Source organism: Python bivittatus, unplaced genomic scaffold, assembly GCF_059951505.1.
Source record: "Python bivittatus isolate LINGU-HERP-01145 unplaced genomic scaffold, Pbiv_v1 ctg000730_np1212, whole genome shotgun sequence".
Taxonomy (NCBI): Eukaryota; Metazoa; Chordata; class Lepidosauria; order Squamata; family Pythonidae; genus Python; species Python bivittatus.
Window position 1 is genome coordinate 1,241,194 of NW_028277109.1, and position 14,407 is coordinate 1,255,600.

Consider the following 14,407-nt stretch of genomic DNA (forward strand, 5'->3'; position numbering starts at 1 on the left):
CGGGAGGCAGCCCCCGATTGGCCGCGGCCTCGGGCTTGCCCCGCCCCCTCCCCTCGGCCGACCTGCCGCGCGGCTCCCTTCCGCCGGCGCCGGAATGGGCCAATCGGGGCGACGGTGGGCGGGCGCAGGGCGACGGGCAGGCCGAGGGGAGCGCCGCCATTGGCCGGGCGGCTGAGGGGTGGCGCGCGGGGATGGGCGGCCGCGGCGCCAGCAGGCTCGCGATGGAGACGCCCGACGGAGACGGGCCCGAGGGGGACTACGCCGCGCCCCGCTCGTCCCGCGGCTGCCCGGCCGTGCCCGCGCCCACCCGCCTGCGCGCCTTCCTCTGGTGCCGCGAGTTCCTGGCCGGGGGCTGGCGCCGCCTGGCGGGGCCCGAGGAGCTGGGCGTCGTCCCCGTCAGGTGAGCCGCCGGCCGTGACGTCACCCGCCCCGCCCCCTGCCCTCCCCGGCGCGCGGCGCGCCCCCGCGGAACGCGCGGCCGCTGCGGGGCTGCTGCGGCCCGGAGCCGCGGAGGGGGAGCGCCGGGGCGCCGCAGCAGCGGGTCGGAGCGGGGGCTCGGGCCGGGTGCCGCCGCTCGGGCCCTCCTCCGCGCGCCTGCTGTGCCCCGGCGGCCCGGCCCGGCCCGGCCCGGGACCTGCCTGGCTGGCGCTGGAGTCCCCTTGGCCGAGGCGCTCGGGTCAACTCTGGCGCTGCGCGGGGCCAGGTCGTCTACGTGCCCTCAGCCTCTGCGGGGGCCGGGTCGTCCCCCGCTCCGGACAAGCCCGGGCGCTCGCGGGGTTCCAGTGACCCGGCAGCCGTTCTGGCACCGGGCAGCCCCCGCGCCCCCCACCCCCGGCTTTTGGCACGGCGCTCCCGAGCCCTTCCGCCTGCTGGCCGATGCCGGGCGGCGCCCAGGCTTATCCGGGGCTGCGGGAGAGGGAGCCTTGACGGGCTGCGGGGCGCCTCCTCCCAAGAGACGCGCTGCTGCCCCCCCGAAGCAGGACCCCGAGACGGCGCAAGATCGGCTGCCGCCGTTGACCTGGCCGGGGTTGGGCCTCCGTCCGACCAGGTTGCCTTTCTCCTGTCGGTCCTACCCGCAGCTGAAGATGAGTCCGAGTCTGGGTGATTGCCACTGTTGCTCTGTTAATCTGCGGTTGGGTAATTTTGTTATATTTTGTGTCTGCTCAGTTTTATTAATAATTGCAGGATCGATGTATTTTTATTGCGGCATTCTCTGGCCTAAAGGCTGTAAATCAAAAAGGTTTTGATGGGTGGCAGGTCTGATCGCTCCATAGGCTTTAGCCACACGCTTCCCATTCCCATTCCAAGCCAAGCCCCCTCACGAGGAAAGGCCGGGCTGGGGTCAGGGACTTCCAGGCTGCTCCGGCCTGCTCCTGGCCTCTGGGAGGGCAGCCCCGCTGGGTCCTCTCCACGCGACGCAATGCGGGATGTTCCTCTGTGACCTCCTTGCCCGGGGCCTGGGAGAAGCAGCAAGCCGTGCACTTTCACAGGATCCGCAGTCACTCGTTTGTGTCCTCTGGGAGGAGGCAGATGCCGCCTTTCTCTGGTCCACCAGTGGACGCTCTCCTTGGCTGGCTCCATCTTCTTCCTCAACCTTCCTGGCTCTGCTTCTTCAACAGCGGTGGGCTGAGTAACCTGCTGTACAAGTGCTCTCTGCCGGATCACATCGTGACTTCGGAGAATGAGCCGCGCCAGGTCCTGCTGCGCATCTATGGCGTCATCCTCCAGGTGAGTCCTTCGGCTTCGCCCTCTCAGCTTCCCCTCCAGGCCTCGAGTACCTTTTCATCTGCCTGCTCCCAGGGCTGGAGGGTATCCTGACTGATGATATCGAAAGCCACTGAGAGATCTAAGAGAAGCAGGGCGGTGCCACTGCCCCATTCTGATTCTGCCAGAAGTCATCTACGAGCCAATAGCTTTCAGTCGGGCATCTCGGTACTGTGTCCTGGCCTGAAGCCTGACTGGAGAGAGCGATCTGGTCTAGGTCTTCCTCTGCTTCGCTTGGGAGGGTGCCCATGAGGGATGGGGTCACTCCAGTCTCCATCCTGCTAACGGTCCACTTAGCCACTTCACCTGGTGCAGCGGTCCGCGTCTCCCACGGACAACCAGGGAAAGCTCGCAGGAGGGGAGAGGAGGCCCCTCTGGAGGTGGTACTGAAGGATGCTGCCATGATGCAGGGTGCAGCAGCCATCAAGACTAGGAACTGTGGGGAACTTGGCTCTCAGGCAAATGTCCCCTTCTTTTTAAAACCATCTAAATTAGGGGCCACCAATTTGCCAGGGGATTCTAGTCTTTCTCTGCGGGAGGATTCAGGATCAACAAAGGGATCCGGAGAATCAGACTCATCTTTGTTTTTGCCCGGGCCTGCCTGCGATTCTGGGTTCCCTGCATTTACTGTTAACAGAGGACCCTGAGTTCTAGTCCCGTGAGAGAAAAGCTATCTTCTCTTTGCATTTGCCACAAGTGATTTTATGCCTTCTCACCCGTCTCCCTTCATGTGAGCTAACCAGTCCCAGTTGCTGCTAGCTTTCCTTGCAGAAGAAGAGCTGAAGGAGCAGTCCCTGGGCAGTGGACTCTCCCACACCGGCTTCAGGCTCTGATAGTGTGTGGTCCACTTGTACAGGCCATTTCAACCCCTTCTGGCTTGCAGATCAGGGGCTGCCCCGCTGACCTCAAAGCTTCTGGGGCCTTGCCCTGCTGGAGCCCGTTGGAAGGCCCACGCCCTTGTGAGACTGGCATGTTCTTGAGAGCGGCCCCTTCAGTTCCCCCATCTCTCTCTCTCCCCCCCCCAGGGGGTCGACTCGCTGGTGCTCGAGAGCGTCATGTTTGCCATCCTGGCTGAGCGGGCCCTGGGACCACGGCTGTATGGCATCTTCCCGCAGGGACGCCTGGAAGAATACATCCCGGTACTGTGCCACCCCTTCCCTGCACACAGGACCTGCCTCCAGAACAGATGCAGAAGTCATCAGGCTGCAACCTGAGGCTGAACCCAGCCTGGCAAGGCCACCAAACACCATCTCCCATGACACAGTGATCCTGCTGGATTGCTTTCTCCTTGACTCCCCCATTCGCATGTACATAAACCTACAGACACATTTTATGAAATCATGTGAAGAATTAAATGGTGGCAAGCACAGTGGGGTGTGTTGAGGGGGTGTCAGTGCCTTTTGCCTGTGGCTCCAGGATCAGGCTTCTGGTTAGCGCCCCGTCCTTGCTTCAAGGCACTCAGGCTGCCATCCCCAGCAGAAGGGGGCAGGACTCTCCTCACAACAACCATTCCAGGTGTCCCGAGAGCCCATGGTTGCTGTCGGAGATGCATACTGTGCAGAGGTTTCGACCTGCGTGCAGATCAGACACAGCCCTGCCTTGCATGAAATTTTTTTTTTACTTTATTAAATTTAGAGGCCATCCAACTCCAAACAACTCTGGATGGCTTAGAATTTAAAAAGTAAGGGGAAAAGACCCACAAAGTTATAGAACAGGCAAAAAAGAACCATATCTGGAAACACACATGTAGTATAAGACAAAGACAATTGACAGGGGCTCATCCCCCCACAAGGTTTGGGAGAACAGCCAGGTCCTCAAGGGCTTGGAATGTCGTGAGGGTGGGATGTTGTGTTATGCCCAACCCAGACAAGCCTGCTTGTGGCTTTGTCTGATGCGTGTCCCTAGTCCTTTGCTCCTTGCAGTCTGGCTCCTCCCCCCACCCCACCTGGTTTCAACAGATTTTTTGCAGTTTACCAGGCTTATAAATAAATATAAATTCAGGGACTCCCAAAGCCGCCACAGCCTCTCCTCATCAACCCGCTTTTCCACGATTGTTAGCAGAAATGCTTTCAACTCTCCCTCCTCCAACCTGCCCATGGCCTCAGGACTGCCCTGTGTCCCCCACCCCCAGAGCCGCCGCCTGGTCACGGAGGACTTGCCGGACCCCAGCATCTCAGCGGAGATCGCAGTAAAGATGGCACGCTTCCATGGCATGGTGATGCCCTTCAACAAGGAGCCCAAGTGGATGTTTGGGACCATGGAGAGGTAGGGCCCTTCAATGCCACTGAAGGTTCTGGGCTGGCCCCTTGGCTGCAGAAGCTCCAGGCCTGCTGGGGCTGCTCCATGCAAGAGCAGGTCTCTGAGCGGGCTGGCCTTGTGCGTTAGCATCAGAGGCCTCCCAGGGAGGGTCTTCAGGCCTCTCCACCCTTGCTGCAGATCCAGAGGAGACCACAGAGGTTCACTCTGGGGCAGGGAAACCACAGTCCTCCCCTCCCAGAGTGCCGGAGCAGAGAGGCAGGGAGTCATTTGTCTCCTCCTCCTCCTCCTCCTCCTCCGTTCCTGGCAGGTACCTGAAGCAGATTTCCGAACTTACATTTTCCCAGGAAGCCCAGCGGCACAAGCTCAGTCAGCTCAAGGCATACAACCTGGAGGCCGAAATGTGCAGCCTCAGGTGAGCAGGCGCAGAGAGAGGCTGTCAGGTTGTGACCCCAGGCCGCCCTTTGGGTGCCCCGGGCGCCTGAGCTCCAGCTGGGCCATGAGGAGATCGTTCCTGTCAAGCCTGCCTGGCTTCCTGTCAGCTTTGCGATCGGCCCCGCTTGGACCATGGAAGGGCTGCCCGGAGGGCAGAATGGGTGGATCCAAGCAGGCTTGAGGCGCTCTGTTTCACACCCGAAAGGCAGCTTCACATTTGACACAGGGAGTGTCATGAAGCCACACTTCCAGTGGTTCAAAACAATTTCCTTGCTTTCGTTGCTCCTCCCTTACTAGGGAAAGGGGGTCTGCTGTGCAAAGCGGCTTTCCTCCTTTCCAGCGCTCTCTCTTTCTTCTGGCACTGTAGGGCTCTGCTGGAGGCCACCCCATCCCCTGTGGTTTTCTGCCACAACGATGTACAAGAAGGTGAGGGCGTGAGCGGAAGAGAATCCAGGTGCTCGCTCGCATCTCTTGGGTACATGGGAGGAGCCCTCCGAGGCGCTGAGCGGGCTGATGGAGCAGAGGCAGGGCCCTGGCCCACTCACCTTCCCCGTTTCTTCCCACCCAGGGAACATTCTGCTCCTGGCTGGCCGTGAGGCCTCCTCTCCTGACCGGCTCATGCTGATCGACTTTGAGTACAGCAGCTACAACTACAGGTAGGCCCACTGCCCCAGCTTGACAGGGCAGCCCCCTGCCTTCTGGATGCTTCAATAGAGACCGGATCAAGGGGGCATTTGCTAGTTATTTGCTTAAGGTGCCACAGTTGCAGGTCTCCAGCAGATTCTCAGACAAGTCACAAAAAACGTAACTCTCCTACAACTAAAGCAAAATGTTTAATAGTCGGATATGGAGATGTCAGTCTCGGGCTACTCTGCCTGCCTGTGCCCACATACAGTTGCTGGGCAGTAGGAAGCACAGTGAGAGATGCCATTCAGATGCTGCCTGTTGGCAGGCCTGGTCCCTGCACACCATCATGGGTGGTGTTCCTGTCGGCTGGGCTCCTGCAGAACCCTTAACCCGATCCCTACGTTAATGAAGCTCAGCAGCTTGCTGTGCCCAGACAGGCAAACTGTTTGACAGCTCAACATGACAGCCTGGCTCATGTATCACGCCAAGACAACCAGTGCATGTTCACAACACGCTAAACCACAAATTTTCCAACCTCTTCTAGCCTGTCTAATGTGTTTCCGTCGGGGTTCAGGCCAGGGCGCAGCACTGAAAAGGCATCAGCTGCACTCGTCAATGATTCTTGGGGGGCTCAGGACAGGGGCAGTGCAACTGGGCCACTCGGTGGCTTTTGATACCATCGGCCGTGGTATCCTTCTGGACCGGCTTTGGGGGGTGGGAGGTACTGTGTTACGGCGGTTCTCCTCCTCCGTCCGCAGCTGGTTCCAGTTGGTGTTGGTGGGGGAGGAGAGGTCGAGCCCTAGGCCCCGGCACTGTGGGGTGCCTCAGGGCTTGAGCCTTTCGGCTCTCCTTTTCAGCATCTACATGAAACCGCTGAGGGAAGTCATCCGTTGGAATGGGGTGCGCTATCATCAGTATTTCATTTCATTCATTCATTTATTTATTTACACAATTTATTAGCTGCCCATCTCACTTTTTCCAAGCAACTCCAGGTGGCGTACAACAGGGTTAAAAAACAATCAATAAATACATTAAAGAAGTATAAAAATATAAAAAATGAAACTAAAACAGAAGATAATAAGCAAAGTGACATTAAAAATAACGGAGCGACCTCACTAGATCACCCACCCCCTGGGCTCCCCAGGCCTGCCGGCACAACCAAGTCTTGAGGGACCTCAGTGACGAGGCCAGCCTCACCTTAGGAGGAAGACGATTCCACAGTGCAGGCACCACAGCAGAAAAGGCCCACCGCCTAGGGCCCGCCAAATTGCTCCCTAGGCATCGGAAGCCATAATGTGCCCTCTCTGCCAGATCCAGTAGGATGGGCAGATGAAAATGGAGAGAGGCGGCCCCTTAAGTAACCTGGACCTGTGCCCTGAAGGGCTTTAAAGGTCAACACCAGCACCTTGAATTGGACCCAGAAACAAAGTGGATACCAATTCAGCTTGCGAAGCAGAGGTGTGATGCGTGTTCTACCAGAGGCACATATAACTGCTCGCGCCACTGCATTTTGCACCGGCTGAAGTTTCTGGGTACCCTTCAAGGGCAGCCCCATGTAGAGCACATTACAGAAGTCCAACTGGGAGGTGACCACGGCATGAGTGATCGTGAGAAGGTCCCCCTGATCCAAGAACAGGTGCAACTGGTGCACAGTAGGAAGTTTGCAAAACCACGCCTGCCGCCTGCCTCCCAAGCAGGAGTCATGGGTCTAGGAGCGGCCCCAGATTGTGCACAGGGTCTGTTTGGGGCAGGACAACCCCATCCAGGACCAAAGATGGTAAAGTCCGAAAACCAGAGGGGCTTGAAACGCAGAGCCACTCCGTCTTGCCAGGGTTCGGTTGGAGCTGCGGTCCCCCATCCAGTCCCTCACAGCCTCCAGACACCGGGATAGGACGTCCACAGCCTCGCTTAAGTTTCGGGGTCAGAGATGTGCAATTGAGTATCATCAGCACACTGACGATGCCTCACCCCGTGGTGACGGATGAGCTCACCCGGCGGTTTCGTGTAGATCTTAGTATGTAGTATGCTGGTGTTACTCAGTTGCGTATCTCCACCCCTAGCCAGACAGGTGATGCTGTGGCAGTGCTGGCCGAGTGCCTGCAGGCTGTAAGGGTCTGGATGGGGAGGAACCGGCTTCGACTCAATCCTGGCAAGATGGAGTGGCTCTGGGATTTTGCCCCCCCCGGCGATATTTCATCTTTGACTCTGAACAGGGTGGCACTCCCGTGGACTCAGCTGGCGTGCAAGTTGGGGGTGGTCCTAGACTCACGACTCCTGCTCGAGGAGCAGGTGGCAGCTGTGGCTAGCAGGGGCCTTTGCACATATTCTTCTGGTGTGCCAGTTGTGCCCCTTCCTGGACTGGGAGGCCCTGCTCACAGTCACTCATGCCTTGGTTACTTCCCATTTGGATTACTGCAACGCGGTCTACATGGGCCTGCCCTTGAAGATCACCCAGAAGCTACAACTGGTCCAGAACACGGTGGTACACACAGTGATGAGTGCCCCTAGGCTTACCCATGTTATACCTTTGTTGCGTGAGCTGGACTGGCTCCTGGTTTCCTTCTACATGCAATTCAGGGTGCTGGTTATTACCTTGAAAGCCCTACATAGCATGGGGCCAGGTTATCTGCGGGGCTGCCTCTCCCTAAGGACATCTACCTGTCCTACTAGATCAGATAGGGTGGGCATGCTAGTAGTCCCTTATGGGATCTTGGAAGTATGCCTTTTCCGTGGTAGTCCCTGCCCTATGGAACACCCTTCCCCCAAAGTTCAGCAGCCCCCCCCCCCCCCCCAGCCTTCCAGGAAGCACTGAAGACCTGGCTTTTCCCCCAAGGGCTGGGATAGGGTGAGATCGATGAGAGTTTTTGTGGTGGACTGTTGTTAAAGTTTATTATGGTGCCAGGTTTTTTACTACTTTTACTATTTTTTAATAGATATGTGTATATGTTAATTTTACAATGATGCCGTTTTAACTGTTGGTTGGGAACCAACCAAAGTTCAGAATAAAATGGGCGACTATATAGACGTTTTAAATAAATAAACATAGCCAATTCTGTAAAATTAGCCTGGAGAATTCGCTTTTGGTTTAGTGGGTGGTACAAACTCAAAAAAGTGGGTTACTGAGTAGACAGAGGTTGGGAGAAACACGGGTGCATGTAGAGTAAACCCAGCGCTTAGCCCTGCCTCTCTTTCCCAAGACACAGATTTCCTTTCTCCTGCAGGGGCTTCGACATTGCCAATCACTTCTGCGAGTGGGTCTACAGCTATGCCCACGATCAGTGGCCTTTCTATAAAGCCAGCCTAGAGAACTACCCCAGCCACGAGCAGCAGGTAATTGCCCTGGGCTCCAGTGAGGAAAGCAAGGGGCTGGGTTGCAGGGGGAGTAGAACTGCGGGAGCCCCAGATTGACCATTCCATGCTTGTCAAATGATTCCTTTGTGTGGGGTCCTTGGGGTTCTATGAGCTTGGTTCTTTTCTTGCAAACGTCTCGTTGCCGGCTAGGTGACATCCTCAGTGCTAGAATGGGTGGGCTTTGCTCTCTGTTTATGTGCTGGGGCCTGCCCTGCCAGTGTCGGTGGGGCTGGGGGTTTTGTTTTGCTCCTCTGGTAGTTCCTCGGTTAGGGTATTGTTTACCGCTTGCGTGCCTGGTGGTAACCTCTGCTTATCTGGGTGATGATGGCTGGTGAGGAGATGTCCTGGTCTTTTGTTTTCCTTTTTATTGTCTCTTTTGAATAGCGTGTTTGAACTGTGTGTTCTGTTTGAATAGTGTGTGTACTAAGCAGAGATTACCACCAGGCACACAATCAAGCAGTGAACAATACCCTAACCGAGGAACTACCAGAGGAGCAAAACAAAACCCCCAGCCCCACCGACACTGGCAGGGCAGGCCCCAGCACATAAACAGAGAGCAAAGCCCATCCCGTTCTAGCACTGAAGATGTGACCTAGCCGGGTAACAAAACGTTTGCAAGAAAAGAACCAAGCTCAGAGACCCCCAAGGACTCCACAGTTCAACCCTGAGCTACACATATGCGCCTCTATTGGTTCCTTTGGGATCAAGGGTTACCCAGTTCCTGCCCGGTGGCAGCTTGTCATTGAATTGCCAGAGTTTTGATAGCGGCAGCCGGAGTGAAGCACCCTGATGGAGCTTCCCTGCAGGAGCAGAATATGCCCGCTTTAGCCCCACAGAACTAAAAGCAGCCGCAAGATTGTTTGGGGTGCCTCCTTTAGAGGACCTCAGAGGACCCTGTTCCCCACTTGGTCACCCACCACCCTAATTCCCCGAGCATCGGCTGGTCCCTTCCAGGCGAGAGCAGCAGTTGGGCACCTCCACTCCAGGGGAACTGAGCAACAGCCGGACAGGTGAGGCAGAGCTTCGGCCCTGGTGTCACCCAGGTGTTCCTGTTGGCTTCCCCCAAGATTAGTTGCCCCGAATGCCCGAGGCGGCCTGTTTAAGCTGAACCGGTCAGGTCAATGCAAGCAGCCAATCCAAACCCGGCTCCTCTGGAAATCAACAGCTGACATTCAAGAAAAAGGTTTCACGTTCAGCGCTGTCCTGCTTTCTGGCTGGAGAAGGGGAGCAAGGCAGAGGTCCGCTTTGCTTGGCCACAGAAGGTTAGAGGCCGAGCCCCTCGACCGAGGCCTCCTGTTCTCCTGGCGGCAGAACTGCCTTTTCCGTAGACTCATAGGGTTGGGAGGGGCTCTGGGGGTCATTTTGTCCAACCTTCGGCCCAGGGCAGCAGTCATCTACCCTTTTGCCCAAGTCCGTGGAGCAGCGGCTCGTGGGGGCTGCTTTTCGTTTGGCAGCGGCTGCACTGTGGAGTAGCCTCCCCTTAGAAGTCAGGTTGGTCCTGACGGATTTGGTCCCTGGGAAACTTTTGGAAACCGAGTTATTTCAGCTCAGTTGGACTCCCACGCTTGTCTGGTTTTATGGGACTTGAGTTAGTGAGTTAGAATCTGGTCTGTTGATTTGTCTTGTGTTTTACTGTGGATGTCTTAATTTAAATGCCTAGTTTTTTGCTGCTCTTAATGACTGTAAACTGCCAAGAGCCTGTTTGGCCGTTGGGTGTAGAGCTGACAAATGAATAATTTAAGCACCTCCAACAAAGGAGAATCTTCAACCTCCTGAGGCATCTGTTCTGTTGCTAGGAATGGGTTATGAAACTCTTTGGGGTGTCCAACCAAAATCTGCTCCCTTGCCGTTTAATTCCATAGGTTCTTGTCTTGTCGCTGGCCCTATTTTATTTCAGCAGCAGTCCTCCCTCGGGGGCTCTGAATCTTTGCATAGTGGAGGAACAAAGGCTCAATTCCTAGGGACAGTCAGGGCACAGCCATGCGGTTTCTGTAGCAACGGGAGATGGTTTGCCTGCCTCTTTGGGGATTTTTCGACTTCCCAAAGTAGCGTAGGGCCCAAGGGATCCTGCAGGTGTCCTGGCAGAAGGACCACAGCTGAGGGAGATCCCCCCAGCCTTGTCTGATTTCCTCGGCTCACCTTTCCCCAGTTACACTTCATCCGGTGTTACCTGGAGGAGGCAGGTGGGAAGGCCGCAGCCCCCTCGCCTGAAGAGCAAGAGCGCCTGGAGGCCGAGATGCTGCTGGAGATCAGCCGGTCAGTCTTGGGGACAGAGGAGGGAGGTGGCCTCATTCGGAACCGCCTAACGAATAGTGTGTCCGTACAGGCGGTCCTTCAGGGTTTGGGGTGAGAGCTGTAGCCTTTCCGTGTGAGGGAGGGGGAGGCATTGCGTAGGCCTTCTGTCTCCTCCTCATTTCCACAGGAGGGCCACGTTTGCTCCCATTTGGGGCAGGGATGGCAGAGTCTCCCCCTGCACTGACTCCTCTCCTCCCTCCTTCAGGTTCACGTTGGCCTCCCATTTCTTCTGGGGCCTGTGGTCTATCTTGCAGGCCAAGATCTCCACCATTGAGTTCGGCTACCTGGTGAGTCCCGGGGGCCAGCTCCCTTCCCTTTGCCCAACCCAGGGCCAGTGCAGGGAAAGGCCATCTCTAGGCCACTTCCCCTGGGCTGCTGCCAGCACAGCAGGATCCCAGAGACAGCCCCGAACTCTGGGATTTTAATCTGCTGCAGCCCAAAAGCTTCCCAAGTTGCTCTGGCCAAAAGTAGAAGATTCGGGGGGCAGGGGGGGCAAGGAGTTCTGAGGGCTGCAAAGGAAGGGGTCCACACTGCCCTGTGGCTGAGATTTGAGGGGTTCTTGAGACATGCCTCTATTAGGGTTTGTCTTAGGGTTTTCAACTCTTTCCCCCCTCAAAATGCCATCAGTTTCCAGGACGCCTGATCAGAGGGCAATCGCAAGGGGCATTATAAGGGGCCTCAGGGCGCTGGGCTGCCCTCCCTTTTTCTAGAGCACAGTGGGCCTGAGGGGGAATGTGGGTCAGCATGCACAGCAGGGCCTGACGCATCGTCTGTCTTCTGCCCAGGAGTATGCCCAGTGCCGCTTTGAGGCCTACTTCCAGCAGAAGGCCAGGGGCAAGTGACTGTTAGCTGGCCTGACCAGGTGCAACATAGGTGGACCTGAAGGACCAAGGCTGGAGGGTTGGCTGGCCAGCCCTTCTTCTGCAACACAGCCTGTCTTCGTATGTGCTTAGGTACAGTTCATCAATGCCTGCATTTTACAACTAACCCAATTTTGGGGGTTCCAGTGACACGCTGCAGGGACCTGGACCGGCTGTGGGGGTCAGGAGGAGGAGACTCTGTGCTCCAGTGGTTCACCTCCTTCCTCAGCGGGCGGTTCCAGTCAGATTCAGTGGGGGGAGGGAGATTGCTTCTGCTGCCCCTCACACGTTGGGCACCTCAGGACTTGACCCTCTCCTGTTCAACATCTACAAGAAACCACTGGGTGAGGTCATCCGCCATTTCGGGGTGTGGTATCATCAGTATGCTCTACCCCCTGGGGCAGAGATGTTGCCATCTTGAATGGGGAAGTGCGTGGGGCTGCACTTCCCCATTCAAGACTGGTGCGCAACTTGGGGGTCCTTCTGGACTCGCAACTACTGCTCAAAGAGCAGGTGGCAGCTGTGCCCAGGAGGGCCTTTGCACAGGTTCATCTTGCGCACCAGTTGCACCCTTCAGATGCTCACTCGTGTCCTGGTCACTTCACGATTGGATTACTGCAGTGCGCTCTACCTGGGGCTTCCCTTGAAGACAACCCAGAAGCTACAGCTGGTTCAAAATGGAGTGGCACAAGCAGTAATGGGCACCTCTTGGTGTGCCCGTGTGTCCACTGCACTGCTGCATGAGCTGTGTTGGCTGCCAGTCGGCTTCCAAATGCGATTTACAGCACTGGTTATTGCCTGTAAAGCCCCGCATGGCTCAGGGCCTGGATGTCTGAGGGACTGCTCATCTCGGATCATTTTTGCCCGTCCAGTGTGTTCCAGCAGAGTGGGTGCGCTCCAGTTCCCCTCCATTAAATGTCATCTTGTGGGACCTAGGAAGCGTGCCTTCTCTGTTGCGGCCCCACCCTCTGGAACAGCCTCCCCCCAGAGATAAGGATGGTGCCCTCCCTGCTAGGGCTCCAGAAAGCTCTGAAAACCTGGCTGAGGTCCCAGGCCTGGGGCTGATGTTTATGACTTGTTCAGCGGTCCGTGTTTTGTTCTGTTAATTTTGTTGTTTATTAGATTATTTTAGTCTGGACTAATAAATGTCTGGCATGGATGACGCTGATGCTGTGAGCTGCGCCCCAAAAGAGCTTGCTTGCTGTCTGTTCTCAGGGCAGTTCATCGCTTAAGAACTGGAATACAACTCTGCAGTTGTTGATAAACGCTTTGCTGTCTCAGTCAGGATATTGTACAAAATAAACATTTGTAGAAAATTGCATTTGAACTTGCATATTTGTATATCAATAAGAAACGAATAGGAAAGAATATTTTGTAAGCCCCTTGATCTGTGAGTGTTCTTGGAAAAGGCGGATCTGAAGGCAGAAAGCTTGGAAAATGCTGCAGCTCCGGGGCGGTGGGGGGACTTGCGCTGTGCGGTCCAGGACCAGGAGGGCAATTTCCCCGTGGCCGTGCCAGGCGGCTGCGGAAGGACCAGTGGATGGAGAATGCACCTGGCCAGGAAGGCTGTAGCTGTATTGACCCAATATCCTAAGCCGTATTTGCTTAGTCTCTGCATAAGCCACGATCGGCTCGGTTCACGCATTGCGCTAAGAGGTAACCCACAATGGGTGGGTTCCCGTGAGGGGCCATGAGGCCAGTTGCAACCTGTTCCCGGTCGATCTGGCAGCCCAGTCACTGGCTGGGTCAAGGGCTGCCATTTGGGGGGTGCAGGAGCTCTGCCCGCTTTCCCCAAACTGGACTCAGGAGAACTTCTGCAACAGAAGGCAGACCGAGGATTTGGCAGCGGGTCTTCCTCAGCCCTGCGTGTTTCCGCGGCTCTGTGCCGCCATCCTCCTTCCTTGGACAACTGACTGGGATGGCAACATTTCTTTCCCTGGAGCACGTCCTTACCTAACCTTGCACCTGCTTGGTGACAGGAGCTGAGAGAGAGAATTGTGCCTGTGCCAGGCAAAAACCCTAATTGCTATGGGATCAGCCATCCAGAAATAACTGGGTTCCTGAATTCCTGCAACACGGCCTGTCTTGTGCAAGTGCTGTGACTCGTGACCAACCTGGAGCACTTTGTTTCGGAGCGCTTCTCCCGCTGACCCTGAATTAATAAACATCAACGTATTTCTATTCCGCTTACTCCTGGACAAGCCAGTCGAGGCCCCGGAGCCCTCAGAATTGCTCGGTTAAACCTGTGCAGCAGACTCAGATGTTAACAAGCAAGTTGCGTTTTGGTTTCATGCTGTGTGAAGCTCGCCAACCACAACAGGACCAGCGAAGCCAAGCTGATGGCAGGAACTGGACTGCGATGTGCCAAACCTTCCAGAATTCAGGGCTATAATCACCCCAGGTGGGTCCCATCCGCCCACAAGCTGTCTGCCAGGGCCCCGGGGTCGCATGCTGAAAGCCACATGGTCGGACACGCCAGGGCCCACCTGGTGCTCAATTGGGTTCGCCAAGGGGCAGGGGCAGAGCGAGTCGCTCCAGCCTTCCGGAGGCCTTGCGCTGGATCTGCCCACCTGGCAGGGCAACGGGCTGCTCCAGCCAGGAGCTGGGCTCGCCTGCAGCCTCTCCAGGTAGCTTCTCGCCTTCACGCTCCATGGGGCCTTCCCCCAGCTGCTAGGCCAGGACCACCTGACCACATGCGTGCTGCGGGCCTGGCGCAGACCTTCTACATCTTCTGGTGCCTGGAGCTCATTCCCGGAGTCCTGGGCACGCTCCCTGACTCAGGGTCTACCAAGGAAGAGCCAGGGAGTTCAAGCTAAGCA

At 56.6% G+C, this 14,407-nt stretch overlaps 1 protein-coding gene across 2 annotated transcripts; it reads left to right on the forward strand.

Moving 5' to 3' along the window:
* Positions 1 to 155: 155 nt before the first annotated feature.
* Positions 156 to 12,907, forward strand: CHKB (choline kinase beta). Of its 2 annotated transcripts, XR_015793564.1 has the most exons (12): positions 156 to 400; positions 1,620 to 1,728; positions 2,790 to 2,903; positions 3,896 to 4,029; positions 4,331 to 4,435; positions 4,823 to 4,881; positions 5,024 to 5,111; positions 8,304 to 8,412; positions 10,583 to 10,689; positions 10,934 to 11,015; positions 11,514 to 11,681; positions 12,711 to 12,907. XR_015793564.1 is itself a non-coding variant. In XM_088129027.1 (11 exons), the coding sequence occupies exons 1-11, from the start codon at positions 192 to 194 to the stop codon at positions 11,568 to 11,570; spliced, it is 1,173 nt and encodes a 390-aa protein (XP_087985153.1). In that variant the 5' UTR covers positions 156 to 191; the 3' UTR covers positions 11,571 to 12,907. The 2 variants fall into 2 exon arrangements, 1 of the variants encoding a protein (XP_087985153.1); XM_088129027.1 differs by having other exon boundaries at positions 11,514 to 12,907.
* The last annotated feature ends 1,500 nt before the right edge of the window (positions 12,908 to 14,407 follow it).

Bases quoted from the DNA above. Each gene is read 5' to 3' on its own strand.
- CHKB (XM_088129027.1), top strand. From the start codon at position 192: ATGGGCGGCCGCGGCGCCAGCAGGCTCGCGATGGAGACGCCCGACGGA. The intron at 4,030-4,330 runs GTAGGGCCCTTC...CGTTCCTGGCAG, and splicing joins ATGTTTGGGACCATGGAGAG to GTACCTGAAGCAGATTTCCG. The intron at 4,882-5,023 runs GTGAGGGCGTGA...CTTCCCACCCAG, and splicing joins CCACAACGATGTACAAGAAG to GGAACATTCTGCTCCTGGCT.